The sequence below is a fragment of the Solea solea genome, chromosome 14, assembly GCF_958295425.1.
Source record: "Solea solea chromosome 14, fSolSol10.1, whole genome shotgun sequence".
NCBI classification, from domain to species: Eukaryota; Metazoa; Chordata; class Actinopteri; order Pleuronectiformes; family Soleidae; genus Solea; species Solea solea.
This window is the reverse complement of record NC_081147.1, coordinates 26,855,504-26,878,050: the sequence shown is the minus strand read 5'-3', so window position 1 is coordinate 26,878,050 and position 22,547 is coordinate 26,855,504. Positions and strand designations below refer to the sequence as shown.

General features: G+C 41.0%; 1 protein-coding gene across 3 annotated transcripts; it reads left to right on the top strand.

Moving 5' to 3' along the window:
• mmp17b (matrix metallopeptidase 17b) lies at positions 1-9,732 on the top strand. 3 transcript variants are annotated; one of them, XM_058650670.1, is made up of 13 exons: positions 1-124; positions 2,536-2,744; positions 3,178-3,310; positions 3,397-3,556; positions 3,665-3,773; positions 3,850-4,027; positions 4,203-4,379; positions 4,857-4,947; positions 6,742-6,815; positions 6,895-7,044; positions 7,159-7,431; positions 8,580-8,900; positions 9,025-9,732. In XM_058650670.1, exons 2-13 carry the CDS (start codon positions 2,586-2,588, stop codon positions 9,204-9,206), a joined length of 2,007 nt encoding a protein of 668 aa, XP_058506653.1. In that variant the 5' UTR covers positions 1-124; positions 2,536-2,585; the 3' UTR covers positions 9,207-9,732. The 3 variants fall into 3 exon arrangements, with proteins under 3 accessions (XP_058506653.1, XP_058506655.1, XP_058506654.1); XM_058650672.1 differs by having other exon boundaries at positions 8-124; positions 2,616-2,744; XM_058650671.1 differs by having other exon boundaries at positions 8-124; positions 2,599-2,744.
• The last annotated feature ends 12,815 nt before the right edge of the window (positions 9,733-22,547 follow it).

The window sequence follows — 22,547 nt, the reverse complement described above, 5'->3', positions numbered from 1 at the left end:
TGGGGGTGAGGAGCCAGGCTTTGAGGGAAGAAGCAAGGGAAGAGGAAAAAGGAGCCATCTGTTCCTGTAGTCTCACATCAGAGGAGGAAGAGAGCGAGAGCTGACGCTGCACAAGAGAACCAAGGTGAGCTTCTAACACTGTATCTGTGTGTGTGTGTGTGTGTGTGAGATGTTAAAGAGCCGTGGCAGATGGCGACAGTTTAGAATGATTAGTGTCGAGCTGTGACTGTAAAGCTCTGCGGTCACATGGTAAAAAAGAGGAAAGTCTGGAGGAATAAGTTTGTTTTTCCTTCCTCATTTCAATAATAGTTATTTAAAAAACAGAAATCTGCTGCGCAGACCGTGCTGTCACTCAGGGTAATCTTGTTTATTTGGATGAATTGTATCAGTGTTTCTGTTTGATCTCTTTGATAAGAGATGCAGCTCAGCATTCATGGTCATTTTTTATTATAATAACTTCAAATAATCAAATAAATAAATGTTAGAAAAACATGGATCTGTGGAGCAAAGAAACACAAACATGTTCAGACAGAGAACTCAACTATAACCTTTACCACCTCAACCAGTTAATGCTAACACTAACTTTAACCTAACAACAGTCCCTCAGAAATAAGGTTCTGCCTCATTAGGACCAGGTTTTTGTCTCCATGAGGACGACTGGTCCTGACAAGCTCAGTGTTTATGACAGAAACGTCCCAGAGAGATCACAAATACAAGGACACACACGTCTGCACTGCATTCGTAGACCTTTAACCATCACAACTAACTGCCAAACCCTGATCCGTACCCGTAACCTAGAACCAGTTCTAACCCTGAACCTCAAACCAAAAACATGCCAGAAAACCTAGAAGAAATCGGACGTCAGTTGTTCAGTGACCAGGCTGCTGCTCTGGGATCAGAGTGGAACAGTCATGTGATCTGCAGCCAGTTTACATGACGTGTTCACGCTCACACATCATGAAAGTGTCACCTGACCTCTGAACCCTCTGGAACAGACTGGAACAACAAAAGAACTCTTCCTGTCGTTGATATATGAGTGAGGACTTTCACTTAATGACTTTAACACTGTCCTCGTCGCTCCTCTCGTCCTCTCTTGTGTCCTTTACCCCCGCCCCCCATGCTTTAACTGAAATGGTACACCCACTAACTTAATTAAATAAAGCATGTTGTTAGTGACATGCAGCCGCGTCGTGTCCAGCCGAACCCTCCCCTCTGTCTCTTATGCTAATTTGCTTCCATCTTCTGATTGAACCTCGTATATTTTCTCTCCAGTGGGAAAACACAGTGCAGTTGTTTCCCGTCAACGTTCCCTGTGACAGCGGATGTCGAGGTGTCACTTTCTTTTGCTGCAGTAGAAAATGAGGGCGTGTGTGAACCTCATAAATATGCATTATTATATTATTATAGCATTAAGTGTTAATCTTATCTTTCCTTTGTTTAAATGTTTTTTGGCACCGGTTCATTCATCACTGTGAATGAGTGATGACAATAAATATCTCTTCTCTTCTCTTAAAACATACAAGTATTCATACGACAGAAATACTTGTTAACAACAAAGTGGTTTTATAACCTAATACTGATTTCATGCCTAAAATGACACTTAATTATAAGTTCATAATTGTTGTGTTCATTGAAAAATACAAACCAAGGATTAAACACATGTGTCTTCACTGCTGCATCTTTACCACAGTGGCCAAAAGCTCTGGAGAAGCTACTGACTTTCTCTCTTCAGTGTGTGTGATGCTCAAGTTTTCAAGGAGCACAGAAGCTAAACTCAGGAAGAAGCACCGGAGCTGCACAGTGCTGTAGTAAAACCAGAAGTAGATTTTACTGCTAAAAGTACATCTGGATGTTTGGGCGGCAAAAACATTATTTCAGTCCTGATTTTGGCTTTTGTGCATTGGAGGTCGATATCTCAAACCAGTGGATTTCTAAAGTTTATGCTAACACTAACACCACTTCCACTTCTGTGTCAGACATACAAACCATTTTCAGGTCAGTTGCCAAGTCCACCCTGTGGTGTTTTTAACCAGTGTAAATGCAGGAGGTGAGAAATGAGTCATGTAGAAAGACAGTGTGAGCAGCTCATCCAAAAAAACAAAAATAACTGATACAGGCATCAAGACCTGCCGTGTAAATGCAGCCACAGAGGTGATAAAGGACAATAAACACAAGAAACAAGCCACCTGATTATGTGCTGCTGCTGTTGCATTTACAACGCAGCTCCAGGCTTCCTGGATGGTCACAGATCTACAGCAGATAACTTGGCAAAGCACTTTATCTCTCTCTCTCTCAGGAAAAATAACAAAACACATACATTTGTAATGTTTGTTTTAAAAGGTTTTTCATAAACACAACATTGTTTCAAGATATGTCTTCAGCCACATGAAAAAAAAACAAAAATGTCCCTAAACACTGTGCTATCAATACGCTAAAAACCCTGTTCACTGGACAGTTGAGACTGGGGAGGTGTAATTGCTCACAAGTCCACAGGGGGCGATATACATGTCACATTTTTATTTGAAATATTTTCAGGGATGAAGAGTGACATCACACTCCAAGACCTGAAGATTTGAATCCAGTCAATGTTTAAAACAGAAAATCATGTTGTCAAGATGAAGACGTGGATTCTTTTGTTGTGCCTGAGCGACACATGGATGTGGACACGCTCCACTGCTGCTGTGACCTCGACACCCCCGTCTGCACATGTGACACCCACTGAAGATGACAACACCCACCTGCTGGTAAAAATGCATGACTACTTACTATCACTTCATTAACACTTTTTAAACTTCGGTTTATTGGACCTTTAACACAGTGAGACTACATTAAAGCTAAAATGTGAACCTGAAATCCTCATCATGTCCTGATTATATTAATATTATAATACATATATATTAATAAATACTTGCACCCTGTAATAATTAAAACATGAAAAACATTGAGTGTGTTTTTGCAGGTGAGTCAGACAGTGTTGTCTATTTATATGTTTAGAGGGCAGAGGTCAGACAGGAGGTGGTTACAGTGTAACCTGCTATAGCAACTTATAACAGACTAAAACACGCCTTAATACTGACACAGGAGCCTTTCCTCACACATAAAGAAGTGTTTTAGAAATCAATGATGGTCTATAATTTGAATTGAAGTGTAGGACTGAAATGACTGCTCTTCTGTTAGGACTGGCTGATGAAGTACGGCTACCTGCCGCCCTCAGACACGTCCACTGGGCAGCTTCAAGCCTGGACAGCAGTCACTGATGCTGTCAAGGCCATGCAGAGGTTTGCAGGCCTCACAGACACTGGGGTTCTTGGTAAGGATTACAGGTGAAGCTGAAGCTGCTAATACTACTCAGGTCAACTCATAACTCACTGAGTCTGCTGTGCTGGGTTTGTTCAGATGAGGAGACGATGGTGTTGATGAAAAGTCCACGCTGCTCCCTACCTGACCACGAGGAAACATCCAAATCTCTGGACAAGCAAGAGAGGAGACACAGGAGGAGGAGGAGGAGGAGGAGGAGCAGCACCTCCATGTGGACACACAGGAACATTAACTGGAGGTGGGAAAATCATGTCTGATTATTTAGAAGAAATTGTGGAACAGTTGCAGGTGTGGAACTGTTATAAGGTGGAGAGTTTGTGACGTGTAAATATTCTGACATTTTCAGGTTACACTCGTACCCGTCCTCCTCTCGTCTGTCCAGAGAGACAGTCCGCTCACTGGTCTTCTATGCTTTAAGAGTGTGGTCAGAACCAACACCTCTGGACTTCCATGAGGTTCGTATGTTCGTGTCATAAAGAACAGTTTCCATCCATATCAAATTTGATCTAACAATTACATTCATTCATCTAGGTAAGCAATCCAGGGACAGCTGACCTGTTGGTGGACTTCCTTCATGGTTACCACGGTGACGGCTATCCCTTTGATGGGGCAGGTGGTGCAGTCGGCCACGCCTTTTTCCCAACAGACCCAACTCGTGCGGGTGGAGTTCACTTGGATGCAGAGGAGGAGTGGGCCTTCAGACAGCCAGGTGGAATAGTTTAATACCTAACTCTAGTTCCTTAGAAATGAGGCTCTGCCACATTAGGATCAGGTTTTGGTTTCTTAGGGACTACTGTATACTCTTATCTTCCCCATACACCTGGATATTCTACTACACCTCTGGCACCTTTTCATCCAGATGATGTTCTCTCTGGTTCTCATAGCCTCTGAGGGCACTGACCTGTTCACAGTACTGGTCCATGAGTTTGGCCATGCTCTGGGTCTGGCCCACTCCTCATCCCGCCACTCAGTGATGAGGCCGTACTACCAGGGTCCTGCTGGAGACCCCCTCCACTACCGCCTGGGACCCCATGATGTGGAGCACATCACCCAGCTCTATGGTAAGACAGTTTGGAATGACAGAATGTCCACCATGACAGTTTAGGTTCACTGGTGTGTTCACATGTTAGTGAGTCCTTTATTTGGCCCTGCAGTATCTGCTATGACCACAGGTATGATCAGGTTATTGATTGATCCACACTTGGCTATGCAAAGTTCCTGGATATTGGCAGGAATTAGAACCCAAACATGCTCAGCAAGTGACTGAATGTTTTCATTCCTCAGCACGTGCACATATAAATGAACATGCTGTGGATGTTTGTGCTGCATCAATAAGCTTAAACCTGACAGATGTCCGTTATATTCAAATGTCACGACTCTACACAGCTCTGTATTTCTTGTACTAACTTACTCATCTTTTGTCACGACACACAGCACAACATTGTGCTAGTAAAGTGCTTACATGAGTCTTGCCCCCGCAGAACCTTCTATGGTCCAGAGAATCTTGCTGCTTTATGATCATTGTGTTTTTCTGTCAGGTCAAAGGAACCAGCTACAACCGAACAACGCTCCTCGCGTCACACCAGAGACTCACAACAGAGGCACTCACCAACCTCATCACAAATATGGGTATGATTTACAAGACACATATTGGAAGATTGTAAGTTACAGTGTAAATGTCCACTTTAGAGATCACATCAGTGATGACAGTGAAGCTGTAACTGGACACAACGACGCTTTAAATAACAATAAAAGCAAAAAGGTTGTTCAGATTCAGAGGGGATGAAGAAAACCAGCTGGATGTGACAAATAGATGGAGGACGAGGAAAAAGAAAGAATGTGACAAAAGCAAAGGTGAAGCAAACAATCTGGCAAAGACTGGAGCTAAAGACCGGCTTTTATAGCAGCTGGTGGAGAGTTGTGATGGTAGATTACAGCAGGTGAATAATTCAGCAGGAAGTGACAGACAGGGGGAGACAAAGGCCAACAAATCAAGTAACAAGAAGGCTGAAAAGCAGTGGAAGAAAACTAAGGTCAGAGGTAAATGGGCTGCCGTTTGTAAAGCGGCTCACGCTGAAAATAACAGCAACATTTTGTCACATTTAGCTTCAAACAATGTTTAAAAAACTGGTGGGAATTTCTGAGGGTCACTTTATATACAACTATATTTATCAACGTAGAGATATTTTAAATAGCTAAATCCAAATATTAAATGTTACACCTAAATGTTAAATCTAAATCTAAATGTGAAATCTAAATGTTTCGGGTGAAACTAAATATTTAACTAATATGCAAATTCAAAATGCAGGTAACCGGAAGTACCAAAATAAAAGCTCTAAGAGGTCAGTGTGTGTTTATAGTGTCAAATAATGAATGACAAACAAATTCCATTGTTTGTGTGGTTTTTGATTGTTAAAAACTCTTCCTGTTTGTGGGTGTTAACTCTATGAGGACTGTGAGGATCTGACCTCTCTGACTGTATTAACGAGCAGCTGGAGTTAGTGAGTGTTAGTGAGTGTTAGTGAGTGTGAGTGAGTGTGAGTGAGTGTGAGTGAGTGTTAGTGAGTGTTAGTGAGTGTTAGTGAGTGTTAGTGAGTGTGAGTGAGTGTTAGTGAGTGTGAGTGAGTGTGAGTGATTGTGAGTGAGTGTGAGTGAGTGTTAGTGAGTGTTAGTGAGTGTGAGTGAGTGTGAGTGAGTGTGAGTGAGTGTTAGTGAGTGTTAGTGAGTGTTAGTGAGTGTGAGTGAGTGTTAGTGAGTGTTAGTGAGTGTTAGTGAGTGTGAGTGAGTGTTAGTGAGTGTTAGTGAGTGTTAGTGAGTGTGAGTGAGTGTTAGTGAGTGTTAGTGAGTGTTAGTGAGTGTTAGTGAGTGTGAGTGAGTGTGAGTGAGTGTTAGTGAGTGTGAGTGAGTGTGAGTGAGTGTTAGTGAGTGTTAGTGAGTGTGAGTGAGTGAGTGTGAGTGAGTGTTAGTGAGTGTTAGTGAGTGTGAGTGAGTGTGAGTGAGTGTTAGTGAGTGTTAGTGAGTGTGAGTGAGTGTGAGTGAGTGTTAGTGAGTGTTAGTGAGTGTGAGTGAGTGAGTGTGAGTGAGTGTTAGTGAGTGTTAGTGAGTGTGAGTGAGTGTGAGTGAGTGTTAGTGAGTGTGAGTGAGTGTGAGTGAGTGTGAGTGAGTGTTAGTGAGTGTGAGTGAGTGTTAGTGAGTGTGAGTGAGTGTGAGTGAGTGTTAGTGAGTGTGAGTGAGTGTGAGTGAGTGTGAGTGAGTGTGAGTGAGTGTTAGTGAGTGTGAGTGAGTGTTAGTGAGTGTTAGTGAGTGTTAGTGAGTGTTAGTGAGTGTGAGTGAGTGTGAGTGAGTGTTAGTGAGTGTGACGCCTCATAAATCATAAAAGTACAATCAGCAGCTTCATGTAATCTTGGTCTTGTCTCCCCTCAGCTCCCTCATCGATCGCTGTAACACCAGTTTTGATGCTGTGACGAGGATCCGAGGAGAGACTTTCTTCTTCAAAGGTCTCAGTGCTGACATGATGATGTGTGATCGTTCCTGTGCTTCTGCTTCACTCTGTCCGCTCTGGTCTCTCCCCTGCAGGTCAGACCATGTGGCGGGTCAGTGGAGCAGGTCTGGTGTCGGGTGGCGGGGTTCTGGTCAGGAGGCTGTGGAGGGGTCTACCTCCCGACCTGCCTCGTCTCACTGCTGTGCTGGAGAGACAGTCAGATCATGCCATCATCTTCATCAGTGGTACATTCCAGTGATACTCTGTGATGAAGATGATGACTTATGATCATCATCAGTCACTGGCTTCATTCAGAAGATCAGACATGACTTCACTTTATAATCATGTGTCTTCTGCAGGTTCACAATTCTGGCTCTTTAGTGATCTCACCCTGCAGGACGGCTTCCCCCAGCCCCTCTCTCGCTTGATCAGAGCAGATGATGATGATGATGATGATGATGATGACGACGAGAAGCAGGAGGTGGCCACGAGGAGGTGGGGCCTGGTCTGGGACCCAGAGGACGGACCCATGTGGGGCGACAAAGGAGAAGCTGGCAGTGAAAAAAGACAGGGGGACACTTGGACTCAGCTGCTTCAAGAGGGAGTCAGTGGCATCACCACAGACAGCAATGGTGTGTGTGTGAGACAGAGAGTGGCCGTGTCTATGGCTATATTCATAATTCCTAATCATGACATACACAGTGTGTACAAAACAGTCTGGAATGACCTGCTGTACTTTGACGAGCAGCCAAACATCCACTGTCTCCTGTTTTATTATATGATGGATGATAGATGGATGATGAATGTTGGATGGATGTCTGTTCCTCATTCTATTCCAGAGAATGCTAAGAAAACAACTCGACAAACAAACTCTGCAGCTCTATAGCTCTGTAACTCTGCAGCTCTGTAGCTCTGTAACTCTGCAGCTCTATAGCTCTGTAACTCTGCAGCTCTATAGCTCTGTAACTCTGCAGCTCTATAGCTCTGTAACTCTGCAGCTCTGTAGCTCTGTAACTCTGCAGCTTGAGCTCGAGCTCTGTAACGCTGTAGCTCTGTAACTCTGCAGCTCTATAGCTCTGTAGCTCTGTAGCTCTGTAACTCTGCAGCTCTATAGCTCTGTAACTCTGCAGCTCTATAGCTCTGTAACTCTGCAGCTCTGTAGCTCTGTAACTCTGCAGCTCTATAGCTCTGTAACTCTGCAGCTCTGTAGCTCTGTAACTCTGCAGCTCTATAGCTCTGTAACTCTGTAGCTCTGTAACTCTGCAGCTCTGCAGCTCTGCAGCTCGAGCTCGAGCTCTGTAACGCTGTAGCTCTGTAACTCTGCAGCTCTATAGCTCTGTAACTCTGCAGCTCTATAGCTCTGTAACTCTGTAGCTCTGTAGCTCTGTAACTCTGCAGCTCTGTAGCTCTGTAACTCTGCAGCTCTATAGCTCTGTAACTCTGTAGCTCTGTAGCTCTGTAACTCTGCAGCTGATATTAAGAGATCACAGGTGTTGCCTGTGGATTCTTCTGTGATCACTTCAAACACATTTTATATCAACGATCAAACTCGGCCTCTTCTCGACATCAGAGCGCCACACACACACACACACATACACATTAGCTCAGATTGTGTCATCACAGCTGCTAACATCTGTCACTTGAGCTGAGGAAGAGTCAGCCTGAAGTAACCTTGTGTTGCCATGGTCGAGATCTTTGGGAGTAAAATGCAAGTCCTTGACTGTTTTGTGTCCATGACTGTGTGATGGAACAGGAACATTGTTCCCTCTCTTCTCTCCAGGTTCAGTCTTTCTCTTTAAAGGAGATTCTTACTGGAAGTTCTCATCTCCTGGCTCTTCACCCGAGGACGGATACCCGCGTTCCTCGGCTGCAGACTGGCTCGACTGCCCCGACTCCACCTCATTCTCACCCATCGTGGATGATCGCTCCTTGTCGCTGTCGCCACCTGCAGGAAGACAGGAGCTCAGGGAGAGATGGAGGGAGGTGAGAGAGGAGGAGGGAGCAGGAGGAAGGAGGGAGCATGACAAGGACACACAGGGAAATCCTCAGGAGAGAGGCTCACATATCTGGACTCAGTGTGCTTGCCAAAATGGAGCGACTGGTGAGAGGAGAACATCTCTTATTGCTGCCTTGCTGCTGGGCACATGGATATGTTTGACTGTTTAGATCCAAATAAGACAAAAAGGTCAGCTGCCATCCACACGCTGTACTCTACGTTCCTTCAGGCCCTGGTATATCTCTGTGCACATCGTGTGCATCATCAACGCGCAGCGCAGACTTTGGAATCGTGCGCGAGGAGCACGATGGCTGCACACGAAGAAACAGAAGAAGAAGTCGCCAAGAATCATCCCAACCTCGACCTTTCAGCTGTGAGCCGCTCGATCAGACGTGTCCTCTTCTTCTTTAGTAGGAATGTACTTGTACTGCCACCTGATGGTGAAGTCAGATACTACAGGACTCTGATGCACGAGTATACCAGGGCCTTTACACCAATCCTTAAAAGTAACACCGTGTAGGCTCTGCTCTCGGTGGCTCCTCCCACAGTTGGTAAACGTTATTGTTTGTTACAAGTGTCAAATATTTGTAGGGGTACAGTAGCCTATGTTATAGCATTGTATACAAATGTGTGTCATACATGCAGTCAGTGCAGACCTGAATCATCAAAACAATTATTCGAAGGTTCAAATCCTACACTGGTTTCTGTTGTACTTGAAGGACAGTGTGTTCATTAGTAACTGTGTAAGTGTTTTTATCTTTGGACAGAGCCCTGTTAGCTCACTGCTTTATAATCAGCTCCGAAGAATGCAACGCAACATCTCTGTTCCATAATTCTGCAGTTGTAGCCAATTATACATCACATAACTTAACTTATACATAAATGATGTCGCCCTAAAGTGTCAGTGTATAATAAAGAAATAAAATAATCAAACTGAGTGAAGGTGGAACCTGGTTTCCTGTGATTATACTGAGTATTTTACTCTCAAAGAAACACCGTTATCACCAGTGACCGAGCAAAGTCAGAGTCACGGACAGAGGCCAAACCACTCCACGCCCAGGCCGAGCAAAGACGTCCCAGAGGAGGCAGGCCAGAGCCCGGCCATGTAAATATGTATATATCTACATATATATCTATATATACAGTATATCGTATTGACTTCATTTAAGATTTACTTAACAGATATGGTTTTATTGCAACGTGAACGTCATTCCATAACATGATAACACATGTTATGTGCCAGGGCTCCGCCCACTCTCCTTGTTGTGCTTGTTGAGACCAGACTCGCTGCTCTTTGGCCCTCAGGTCATCTGAGTGTGACATAGTCACTGTCCAGTGTTTGTGCTTCTTGTTAACGTCTTAAATGACATACAAAAGTTCGACCCAGGGCTAAAATACTAAAAACAAGAGGTTTTGTTTTACTTTTAAAAGGCTTTTTTTTACCCGCACTGAGGGACTAAGGACAGAGCATCCCGACAGAGTCATATACCAGCTCTCTGTCACTTCCCTAGGGTGGTAAATGATTCATCTCAAGGCTCCTTTACTGGAACTTGGAGGTGAATTACTGAAGTAACTGTTGATGTCTGCGTAGATTGTCGTGGAGCAACCACAGCAACCTACACTCACAGTCTGACCAGTAGTAAGATAAGCCTCATGGGACACACGGTATTCTACCTCACACCACAAAAGATATTGATTTGAAATATCAATTCCGTATTCCCCGACGTTTCACTCGACTCAAGCTGACGATGAATTTTCCCTTTCATAAATAGTCAGCGTGGTAGAAAACCACATGCTCTTGTTGTGTTGTACTTGTCATGGCAGGGAGATAAGACAAATCAGATACTTCTCCCTCCTTATCTCAGCATCTGTTGCTTCATAAGACGCTTCATAAATTCCTTTACACCTTGAAATTACCCAAGCTGAGAAATAGAAAAAAACTGTTTTTTTTAATACGTCATGGGAGGTTGCTGGCTCGAATCCATGCCAGTTCATGTGCTGTGGTCCCCACTGATCATCTCTAAATGAGAGGTTTCAAACTCACGACCCTCCAGCCACTTAACATCTATGATAATTATGCATCAATAATGATATAATATTATATAATATATAAATAGTTATGACTGAATATTGTGATTTCATTTGAAGTTCATACTGAATCGCCCCAGGCTCATTTCACTTTGATACCCCTGCTCTAAATGACCCCAGTGGGTTTGATCAGGTGTAAAAATGTCAGGGGCCTCAAACTCAAAATGACCTGGGAGCCAGTGAACTTCTAGGCTGGTCAGGACGGGACACAAAATTAACTAAACTTAACTTAAATGATATCCTGACAATCGTTTGTTTTGATATAGTATGATATCAAACAGAAAACCACACATTTATGATGCAAAGTTCATCTGTTAACAACAAAGAAAATAGACAGAAATCCTTTTAATGTTGATGAATAACTTTGACTATATTGTGTTTTGTGAAGGCTAAACTATGTAATGACTTTACTTTTACAAGTGAAATAGTGATATAAACTCACATAGTGAAATAGGACGTGTCTGTTTATCAGGTCATTGTCACTTATTTTCAGCAAATGTAGATGAAAGTTTGCGTGTGTGTGTAAAACTGCTCAGCTGCCACAAACAGACTGTTCCTGTGTGACACAGTGAAGAGCTCTGTGGCTTCATGTCAAGGGTCCTCACAAGACCATCTGTGACACAAGGACAATGGAGGCTGCTAAAACCGTGCAGTGTGTGGAGAAGCATCTCGTACAAGTATGGAAAAATAAACATGTCATCGTCCCAGATAGATTTCATTCCAGACTTTGATTTAGCGAAATCTGCTGATGCTGACCGGACTGAAACGGCTGTGTTTGGATGGAGAGTCCTTCAGGAGGAGTTGGCATAATGTTGTCAAAGAGTCTGACAGTGGAGCTCCTTCACTTTGCCCACCCACATTTTCCAAGTGGTCCGTGAAGGCAGAGGACAGTTAAGTGCATTTATAGCTGCGAGCAGAGGAAGAGGAAGAGGAAGACGACTCCTGTTCCATCTGAACCTTCACATGGACTGAAGGCAAGCACAGAGCAGACGTGTGGATGGGAGCCTCACAACTGTGTGATGAGGGATCTTCATCAGGACAACAAAGGAGTACATCGTTACAGTTGCTGAATCTTCTTCTTCATCAAATCTGAAAAAGTGAAGTGAACGAAAACTTGGACCTACAATCAAGCAAGTATTCTATTTTCCATGATTTCTTCTGGACAGCCTTGTTTTATGTTGCTAGAGTCCACAGCAGACTGCAGACACCAAAGACTCTTGTGAAAAGCTACTGATTTCAGACTAAAGACCAGACTGATTATGGGTCTTTGCACAAGTAAGTCCACTGTCACTCTGGATCCCTCTGCTCATACTCTACATGCGGGGCCAACCAGCCGCGCAGCAGGCCAGGGCCTCAGCCCCAGAGGGACCCCCATTATAGAGGAGGGCATCCTGATGGTCCAGCCGGTGAAAAGCAAAGCTGAAGGTGTTGGAGGAGGAGGAGGAGGAGGGGGACTGAAGAGTGGCGGAGTGATCAGCCCAACCGCCAAGGGCTACCTGGAGCTGGGGGGGAAGGGCAGTGTTGAGGGGGAGGCACAGACATCACGGGAGGCCGAGGAGGAAGATGACAACGAGGATGGTGATCAGGTCGAGGAGCTGATCAACTTCCCTGACAGTGAGGGGAGTCTGAGGAGTGAGTTTCTGGAGTAGAGAGGAGGGAGGAGAGAGGAGAGAGGAGAGAAGGAACAACAAGAAAGAGTAGAGATGGACAGAGAAGATGGATGAGGTCATGTAATGAAATAAATGACATTTTTATAACTTTGAGATTTGAATGACTGATTTATTTTGTTTCATCATTTATGTCATTTTAACAAAAAAGTCCAACCCAAACCCCTGTGCACACACACACACACACACACACCAGTGATTTTTTAACCACTTTAAACAGAGATATTTGTCATCACTGCACTTTTACAGCTAACTCCTGAAAATGGAGCTTTGAACTCCCAACTGTTGCTGGTGTCTACACCAGGTACTCACAGCACCACCTGCTGTTTGTCTGAAGGAGGAATGACCACATGAACAACCTCTGACACTAACACGGTCTTTCTGGTCTTCACAAACATAATGAAAGCAGCCAGTGTGGTACAGACAGAACACACAAACTAATAAAATCCACATCTTTTACACATATATTTGTGAGGACATCCCCTTTCTATCCACACTCTCAACTCAGCATTTGCTAAAAATAAGAGAACCAACTGTCTTCAATTACGGTGCAGCAAGCCTCAGATGTGGCTGGGTGGTTTTTACGTGGAAAACCACTGTTCTTCAAGTTTTTATCTGTTATATCAGCTTCTGAATTACCCACTGACTGTGATATCTCATTACTGGATCATCTTACCTATTACCAGTGTAAGGGAAATACTTTGTTTGTACTGTTTTAAGGGTAAATTAGAAACATCTGCTGCTTTAGGCTATAATATGGTCAGCTTGACCTTCTGAGGTTTAGTTCTGTATTTTTCCCAATAGCAAATTGCACAAATCTGAATTCACAAAGGTTACAGTGGAAAACGTAAAGTATTTTCAGATTATTATTTTTTTAATCACAGCAACTCTGATTATGAGTTAGAAATCACACTTTCACTGATAAGTATTTACTTCAAAAACATTTTTGTGTAGATGTAATAAGAGTCATTGATTTCTTTGTTAGCAGAATAAAGATTCCTGGTTAAAGTGACAACACATTTTAAGTAAAGTCTATTCGAAATGACTTTATTAGCCATCAAGAAATTTCAAGCAAACTTTACTCAGAAAACCTTTTCCTGACAACAATTACAAACCATTAAAAGAATACTTCATTTTTCTATTTATATGGGTCATATTTTGATATTGTAATTTACTTTTGAGAGGATATAATGTGTAACTGAAAGCTTCTTGTTTATTAATAAACCATTAGTACATGATTAAGGAGTATCCATCTCTGTGTTTTCAAATGTTGCATGCATTTACATTTTCTAATCAAATTTACACACGACATGGGTGGTGAAGAAAGTCTAAATCAAAATGTAACATAACTTGACAGTTTTGTCACAAAAGCACAGATAAAAACAAGTGCAATTTTCAGCACAGTATTGTAAAGTTCAGGCGTCCAAAAAACATTTAACTTTAAGATCTTCCACAAAAGGCCCTCTTTTAATAATTTAAAGAAAAGTGTCACCAGATAATTAGAATAATCTACAACAAAGAGCACGATGTCCTGCACTGTCGGCACATGTCTGCTCCACATCTGCAATGCCAAGAAGAACCGATCCGTATCCTTGAGCTCAGTCCAGCGCCTGGAGTCACCTCCTAACCCCGGGTGCCTCTGTCACAGCTGCCATCACCATCATCATCATCATGGACCTGTGCAAGAGACACATATGATGATTGTTTTCTTTGTTATAAGTAAGTATGAATACTCGGCTTGTCATGATAAAAAGAAAAAACAAATGACATGACTTTGACATGAAGTTCCGCTCGGTAAGTTCCGAGGCCCGCTTGGTAAGTTCTGTTCCTCCTATGAAAGTGGTGGAGTGGAAGTTGAAGTTCTTTGCTGAACGTATCCTCCAAATTACGATTTAACCATAGAGGTTAAATCAAACAATAATACTCAAAGATAATACCAATACAAAGATAATTGTAGCAAATTATGTTGCTTTGGATTATGTGAATAAATATTGTTAAGGAACAAATACACAATGTATTGTACTTTGAATAAAATAGATTAACCTACAAACTATATTATTTTGTGTTAAATCATGAATTCAGTTTTAATTGTTAAAATATTGGCAAAATGCATTGGTCCAGTTTGTGGTCTTCAGTAATGTTGTGTGAGACTTGTTGTCATAGTTGAATAAATCTGGCATATAATCTCAGGGTATTATTTTGTTTGATTTTATTGGAGTGTGTGTGTGTTCTTGTATTGCTGTCTTTGTGAGGACATTCATTGGGGTTAGGCATTGACTTAACTGTGATGGTTAAGGTTAGGTTAAGGGGCGAGGGAATTCATTATGTCTATGAGTGTCTTACCAATGCTACACAAACGTGTGTGTGTGTGTGTGTGTGTGTGTCAAGGCTAAACATGGACCTGTGACGTGTCACTGAGATCAGACTGAAGTCAGTGAGTACTGAGGAAATGGTGATTATACAGAGCTTTCTTATCTAGTCCACCCGTGTCACTGACTGGACTGGAAATGAGTGGATGAAACATTTATATCACGTAGACCCAGCAGACCTGTGTGTGTGTGTGTGTGTGTGTGTAATTCATTGTTCATTTCCCAGTGTTGGTGAATGTATTGTTTTAAAAGTCTATTCAGTCTAATTTAACCCCAAGAGAGTGACTTCTCATAAGTGTTGGTGTTATTAAAAGACGAGCATGATTGCACGTGAGAACACAGTTGTTCTCACGTGTCTGTGACGTCGCTCTCTGTCTCTCGCTCTCTGTCTCTCTCTCTCTCTCCTTTCACGTCAACTGTGAGGAACATCTTTGTGTAAGTCACATGTTCTTTACAAAGTACAGAATATGCCTTAACATATGTGTCGTGAATGAACTCTCATATTATAACAATAATAATAATAATAATAATAATAATAAACTAGCCGCTAGCTGCTAGCGGCTAGTTTAAGCTGACCATGACCATGTGAAACTAGCTAGCAGGAATGTAGCTCTCTTCATATGTCACGATAAACCTCGTGTTTTCGTCTGTTTTTATAAGTGTATAAGTTTATAAGTTTATAAGTTTATAAGTTGATGAATTAACTTTCCTTTAGCTCAATAATGCAAAAGGTGCGTGACGGGTGTTAAGCTAGCTACATAATAATAATCCCTGTGTTCCGAGGTGCAGCTAAAAATAGCTTATTTTATCATTATTATTATTATTATTTTACACATGTGATACTTAAGATGGACAGGGAGCATGTCTTTTATTTTTATTTATTTATTTATTTATTTAATTTAATTTAAAAATGAAGCTTTGTAATGGTATATATATATATATATGTGGATTATATGTTGTATTTGAACAGTTTATCGATGTTTATACAGTAACACAAACGTTCTGTTTTCTTCTAGGTTGAACAAGACTTCTGATGTTTGGAGAGACATACTTCAAACCTTGGATCATCTAATGAGCGTGTGGAACGCCTTGTATCTGTACAGCAAAACTCCCAGGGCTCTTGTATGCGTGGCCTTTCCTTCTTTATAAAAGATTACATTTTCTTTGGTTTATTCAATTTGAAGGTAATTTGTTTACTTCTTTTAAATGTTTCAGATTTTCTTCTACTTTCTACTCTTTGATGGAAGCCAGTGTTGAGTCCTTCCTTGCATGTGTGGAGCCAGGACAGCCATTCATGTTGGTGAACACAACAACAACATCCAAAAATTCGATGTCATCATGGACCACAAGGACATCGCTGGCAGCTTTTGGTGAGCTCATCATCATCATCATCATCATCATCATCATCCCAGAGTCAAGGCGCTCCCAAAGATTCAGAAAGATCACTAACATTATTGTTTTTATTATTATTATTATTATTGTTATCATTATTAATAATAATAATAATGATAATAATAATAATAACAATAATGATGATGATGATGATGATCAAGCTTTCATTTGTGAATTCTTTTTTACTTTGACACACAGGAAAATCAACAGTGCTAATTCAACTGTAATAGAGTTGAATGAACACTTTCAAAGTGTCTATATTGGTCCACTCTTTGAGTTCAAACACTTTGGAAAGTGTTCAATATTCAACACTGTCACAGAGTTGCAGTTGCTGTAAAGAATTAAAATGTAAAACAGATCAACTCACATCAGTGTTGAATTTTTACAACACTAGTGTGTAGTGTTATAATTAACACCATCAGGAGAGAGTTAAACTATAGCTGGTGTAAAATATAACTCTTTTTTTATAGTTGATTTTTTATACTGAGATTGAATAATCCAAAATTGCACCCTCACAAACAATACATACCACTTACACACAATCACAGAATACAATGCACAAATGTTTGGATCCTGTGAGCTGAAAAGCTTCCAAAATAAGAGGCCGTTTCAGAGCAGCTACAGAGAACCTCCACTGACCCACTCACAGCCAGACTGCCAGGAGCCTTCATCCCTTCATCCATTCATCCATTCATCCATTCATTGTCTACACTTACTCCTCCACATGAGGGTTTCAGGAAGCCAATTCCACCTGACACAGGTCATTGTGTCATGTCATTCACCCAGCAACCTCAGCTTATGTGGACACTTGATTAGGAGGAGTATGGTGACTGGATGAAAAATAGAAGTCAGCATAACCCCGAGCTTTCGAGGAAATATCTAACTTTCCTTTGTGCAGTGAAAGCCAGGCCTTTGCAGAGGTGAGGAAATGCCATAACAGTCATAAGCTGTGAGATGCCACTGATATGTGGCTAGCAGCAGAACACACATGCTGCATCACTTCTGCCCCCATGTCAGGATCCCCGTGTAGGAACATGGTGACAAATAATGAAATGGTGGACATAGAACGTAGGGATTTCCCAAAAGTTTCCCAAAAATGTCACGTCTTGGTGTATTAAAGCTGCGACCGTGTCACCTGTCGAATTACAAACAACTGAAGAAGGTTCAAGCTCCTGCACCAAACAACAAGACTTTATTCCACGTTCAGAAAACTAGTGCAGTCTTCTGTAGCAAACCAAATGCATCTACTGGCCATGACTGGGTCCTCCTCCAAATGGATGCTACCTCTTCAGCTGCTGCTTCTTTTCATGTATTTTCATCATTCATCACCACGCCCCATCAGCTGGAACGAGTTCGACATAAATGTGAAACAGTTGTCTGAGGTAAGGTCAGAGACTGTGTTGCAGGCCAACAAATGCAGCATCTATTATATTCTGGGGGATCATATGGTATAATATGGTAGTAACTTCTCTCAGAGACCAAAACCTGCTCCCAATGAGGCAGATCCTCAAAGTTTAGGGCAAAGACTTTAAATGAATCAAGCTAAGGTTAAGTGTAATGTAACAACTGCTTATGAAGTTAGAGACGATGCTTTGTTTAGGCTGTAAAGCAGCTGTTGTCACTCGGGCTGTACTTGATCAGGACCGTTAGGACAGGAAGCCTTATGTTGCAGTCTGATAATACATGTGGTGATGCTGCACAGACAGACTGTGTCAGTGCTGACGTTGATGTCTCTTGTTTGGTTTTACAGAAATGCAGCAGCAACTCTTCCCTCACTGTAAGTCCACTTTCACATGTTTCCTCTCTGTTCTGTCGTCCACAACGACTGACCGAACTCTGTTTGTCAGACGTGTGATGTTGGATTCATGGGACTGATATCTGACCTGCGCAGTAGTGTTGTAGTTTCATTGAAAGATAATCCTCAGTGTAGTGGATAAGGAAGTAAATTAGTTTAAAGCAGACATGTCATTGGTGTGACTTCTAAATAATCGACTTGTACCAATGTTTCCAATGTTTCAGCTGAGAAAAATATTTGCTTAAAGTTTTTGTGTCTTTTAAATTTAATCGCAATTGAATCCACTTAAAGTTGTACAGGAAGAAAATAATGTCCAGTGTTTTCGACTTGATCAGACAAGCTCAGTTATTTAACATTGGTTTAAATATGAAGAGTCGACTTCATTGTGTCAACCGAATTCTTTACCATGACTTTGTTTCTCTATTTTGCACAGATGTGCACAGATTCAACGACATCTTTACCACTTCCTTTTTGCTTTGTTCTTATCACATGTGAACACATCTCAGTTGACTGCCAGATACATTGTGTCACACTGAGCAGATATTTCATGTCACCTCTCCTCCTGTTTTCCCCTCAGGAGAAAATCTGCCAGCCCGCCAACATCAGTGAGCCAAGAGATGTAAGTGCAGTCATGATGAGCTAAAAATAAACTCAACAATATACAATAAGTGTATAAATAAAACAACCAGCTAAACACAAAGCATAAAAGCAGATGGAAACAATAGACATATGAAAGTATGTATGTATATGTGTATATATATATTTATGTATATGTGTGTGTGTGTGTGTGTATATATATATGTACACACATATAAAAGTATACATTGGAGCTGCAATTATTTTCATAATCGATTAATCTGTCCATTATTTTCTCGATTAATGGTTTGGTCCATAAAATATCAGAAAACCTTAATTGTTGATCGGTGTTTGTCAAACCTGGAAATGATGATGTTCTCAAATGTCTTGTTTTGTCCACAAACCAAAATGATTCACTTTTCATGATTTCTTTGTTCTCCAGAGCAAAGAAATGAAGAAAATACTCAAATTTAAGAAGCTAAAACAATCGGAAATCTTGTTTTAATCATGAAAAAAAGCTTTGAACCAATTCATTGATTAGCAAATTAGTTGTCGATTAATTTAGTAATCGATTAATAATCGATAAATTGTTTCAGCTCTAATATACATAGATATATGGAGAGAGAGAGAGAGAGAGTTCAGGCAGCTGTTTCTCTGATTGTTAACACATACTTGATGAATTCAACATACACTGAAATGAAAGCATGTGAGATCTGAGAGAGAATAGAGCGTTCCTTACAACTAACACATTGTTTTTCATCATCTGAACAGAAATGTGACTTTCTTCAATACTACATTGATGGCCTGAAATCGCTTCATCGCAGTATTCACTCAATGCCTTCCATCAAAAATCTGATGATACAACTAGATGACATGAAGTCAGACAAATGCTTGGTAAGTACTGATGGTTGGTTTTTGGTGTGCAATATAAAATATAACTTGTTAGTTCTGTACATTTTCCTAAACCATTGGGTTCATTACCACTAGTCACTTAATCATTAGCTCCAGATAAAAGGAGTTTTTATTCCATGTAGTTTGAGTTCATGTAACACAGATATTACCTGCTTCACATGTTTCCCTGCACTTTAACGTCTTCTGTTCATTTATTTAGTAACGGTCGACAAATGTCTTCTTTTTGTATAAAATATAAATGACACGACATGTACGCTCAGGGAAATGGAACCCCAATAACCTTGTTGGTTAACTAATTAGACAGAATATGGAACATGTGTTAAAATATCTAAATCCTTTTCAAACAACTTGTGAAACAACAGGGAGAGGAAGTAGTAACAACTCTATCTGATCTCATGCTGCTTGTTATTGTTTCACTTGTGAGACCCCTAGTGGCAGAAATAAAGCACTGTTTATAAATCAACTTGTCACATAGCCTTTGGTTTTCACTGTGATACTTTTTGACGTTGATAACACTGGTGTGATGTTGTTTCTTGTTGGATTTGACAGAGTTGCACTGAGATCTGCAACCCTAATGCCGTAAGTCCACTTTTACATCTCTTCTGTTTTTTTACTTTTTAAAGCTGGTACTGAACTCTGCCACATATACATGCTGTCGTGTGATTGCAGTAGTTTTAAGCATTATGTTGTTGTTTTGCTTGTGAGACCCCTAGTGGCTAATAACAGCAGTTTTAGACGTATTACTATAAAACCTTGAAATGTGCTTTAGACAAGGGCCACAGCAGTTAACACTGAGGTGGCGAATGGTTCAATCCAGACCATAACAATAGATTTTAGAGGCTTTTTTTTTGTCCAGTGTTACATTGATCACTGTCCATGAGTGAGTGTCACACATGGACATACAATAGCCCCCCCCCCCCCCCACACACACACACATTGGGTTTGTTTGTTCCACTTCCAATGTTCACCCTTATCAAAGACTCACACACTAATTAGTGGGAAGGGTGTGAGGGCCTCGGGCTGCAGCAGCAATACTGAGAAACCATCCTCACTTCCCCTGAAATCTGCCATAACGTTAACGTAGTGTTAAACAAACTCAACGACAACTCAACATCAACTTAAGTGAACAAAACTAAAAACAGCAGCTGGGCCTGACACTGACGTTCTGTTTCCTGTCTCTCCACAGGAAGTTGTCTTGTGTTTGCATAGGTCCTCCATGTCACCACTCGACCTCCATACGCAACTGAAAGAACTGGGGAAGAGAATGAACACTTGTCAATGAGTTACAGTAGAAGTAGAATGTGGACCTGCAGTCTCATCATCTCCACACTGGACTTTCACAAATGTTCTAGTGCATCGAGTTTACTCATCTAACGCTTCCATTTCTTTTCATTCATCATTCATGGAAGCACCTTTTTGCATATAAAGAACATTAAATATTTAAATTAACTTTGTCATTAGTAGATTTTTTAGTAGGTGTTTTTGTTTCTAACCCAATATAGTTAATTTTTATTATAGTTATAATTAATATTGATAAAGTATTACCCAGAAGTGATGGTGAACTCAAACACCGTCTCATGCTGGCCACATAGAAAGACATGAGAATTTATCACATGATAATTTAACACACTCTCACTGTAGGACATGGCAGGACCACACACACACACACACACACACACACACACTCACTCACACATAAATGAAATGATGAAATCAGACTTTCTTGGATTTTAATGGGTTTTTTTTATGATGATACTGAAATATATTATAATATTGAAATCTTTAAAAATGTATTTTTTTAACATATTTATTTAATTTATTATCAGATTGTAATTGTGTAGAGGAAACCACTGTAAAACGCTAACTTCAGGTACCTTGAAAGTGTTGTACAAGTCTAAATTATCAATATTATCATTTTTACTGGTTCTTTTAACTTATGGAAATGTATCTGAGTAAAATAATGTTATTTATGAAGACTGAGCTATAATATGTTATTTTGAGTGTTCTGATGTCACAAAATAATAAATCTTTGAATAAAACAATGATTTCATTTAATTCTTGAAATAATCACCTCTTATGATAAACATTGTTACGTCTTACCACGGTTTTCATCACTATATCACTAAATCTGACAGAATTAGTGATGAACAGCTGATCTGCAGTTCTATTGAAGTGTTTTGACATCATCTGCTGCTTAGGAAACACTTCACTTTGAGTTGTACTATCACCAAGCCACAAACGAGACTGTTGTCAGTGGTGAGACGACTGTCCACCTTCATTTACCAACACATGAAAAATGTTAGTTTGAGTTTGGTACGAGGTTCCTCAATCCGCGTCCTGTTTTAGATGATGTCAATAATGACAATGTTGGAGCAGAAACATCTAAAACCTGTAGGTCAGTGAGGAACCCTGGCTTAAGTCTGCTCCACACCAGAGGAGGAGGATCATTGGCCAGATTTCACTTGTGATCTGGCCCTTCCAACAATCGTGGGAGATCTGATCTTCTGATTTTAGGCAGATTTGAACAGATTGTCTTGTAGTGTGAGAGGTTAACAGATACAATATCAACCAATGATGCACATGCCAAGTTCATTCCAGAGTTTTTTGCTTTTTCTCAGCACTATTTTACTGTGAGTTTCCAAATCCCTGGAATCCTCGGCTTAATTGCCAAGTGTTGTGTCCTGTGTCTGTACTGGATCATCTGGTCTAGTTCCTGGTGTCTGTGGTGTCCCATGTTTTTAAATTCAAGTCAGATTTGAAAATCCTCTTGCATGGGGCAGGCTGTAGTAGACAGAGATGAGAAGTGGATGAAAGAAAATAGTGTGGGAAAGAAGAGAGAGAGAGAGAGAGAGAGAGAGAGCTTAAGTGTTAGTGACAGACGGGTAACAAGAGGTGAAGATCCATAATCCTGGTGTCAAAGGACACACGTGTGCAGGTATAATCTGAGACTCTG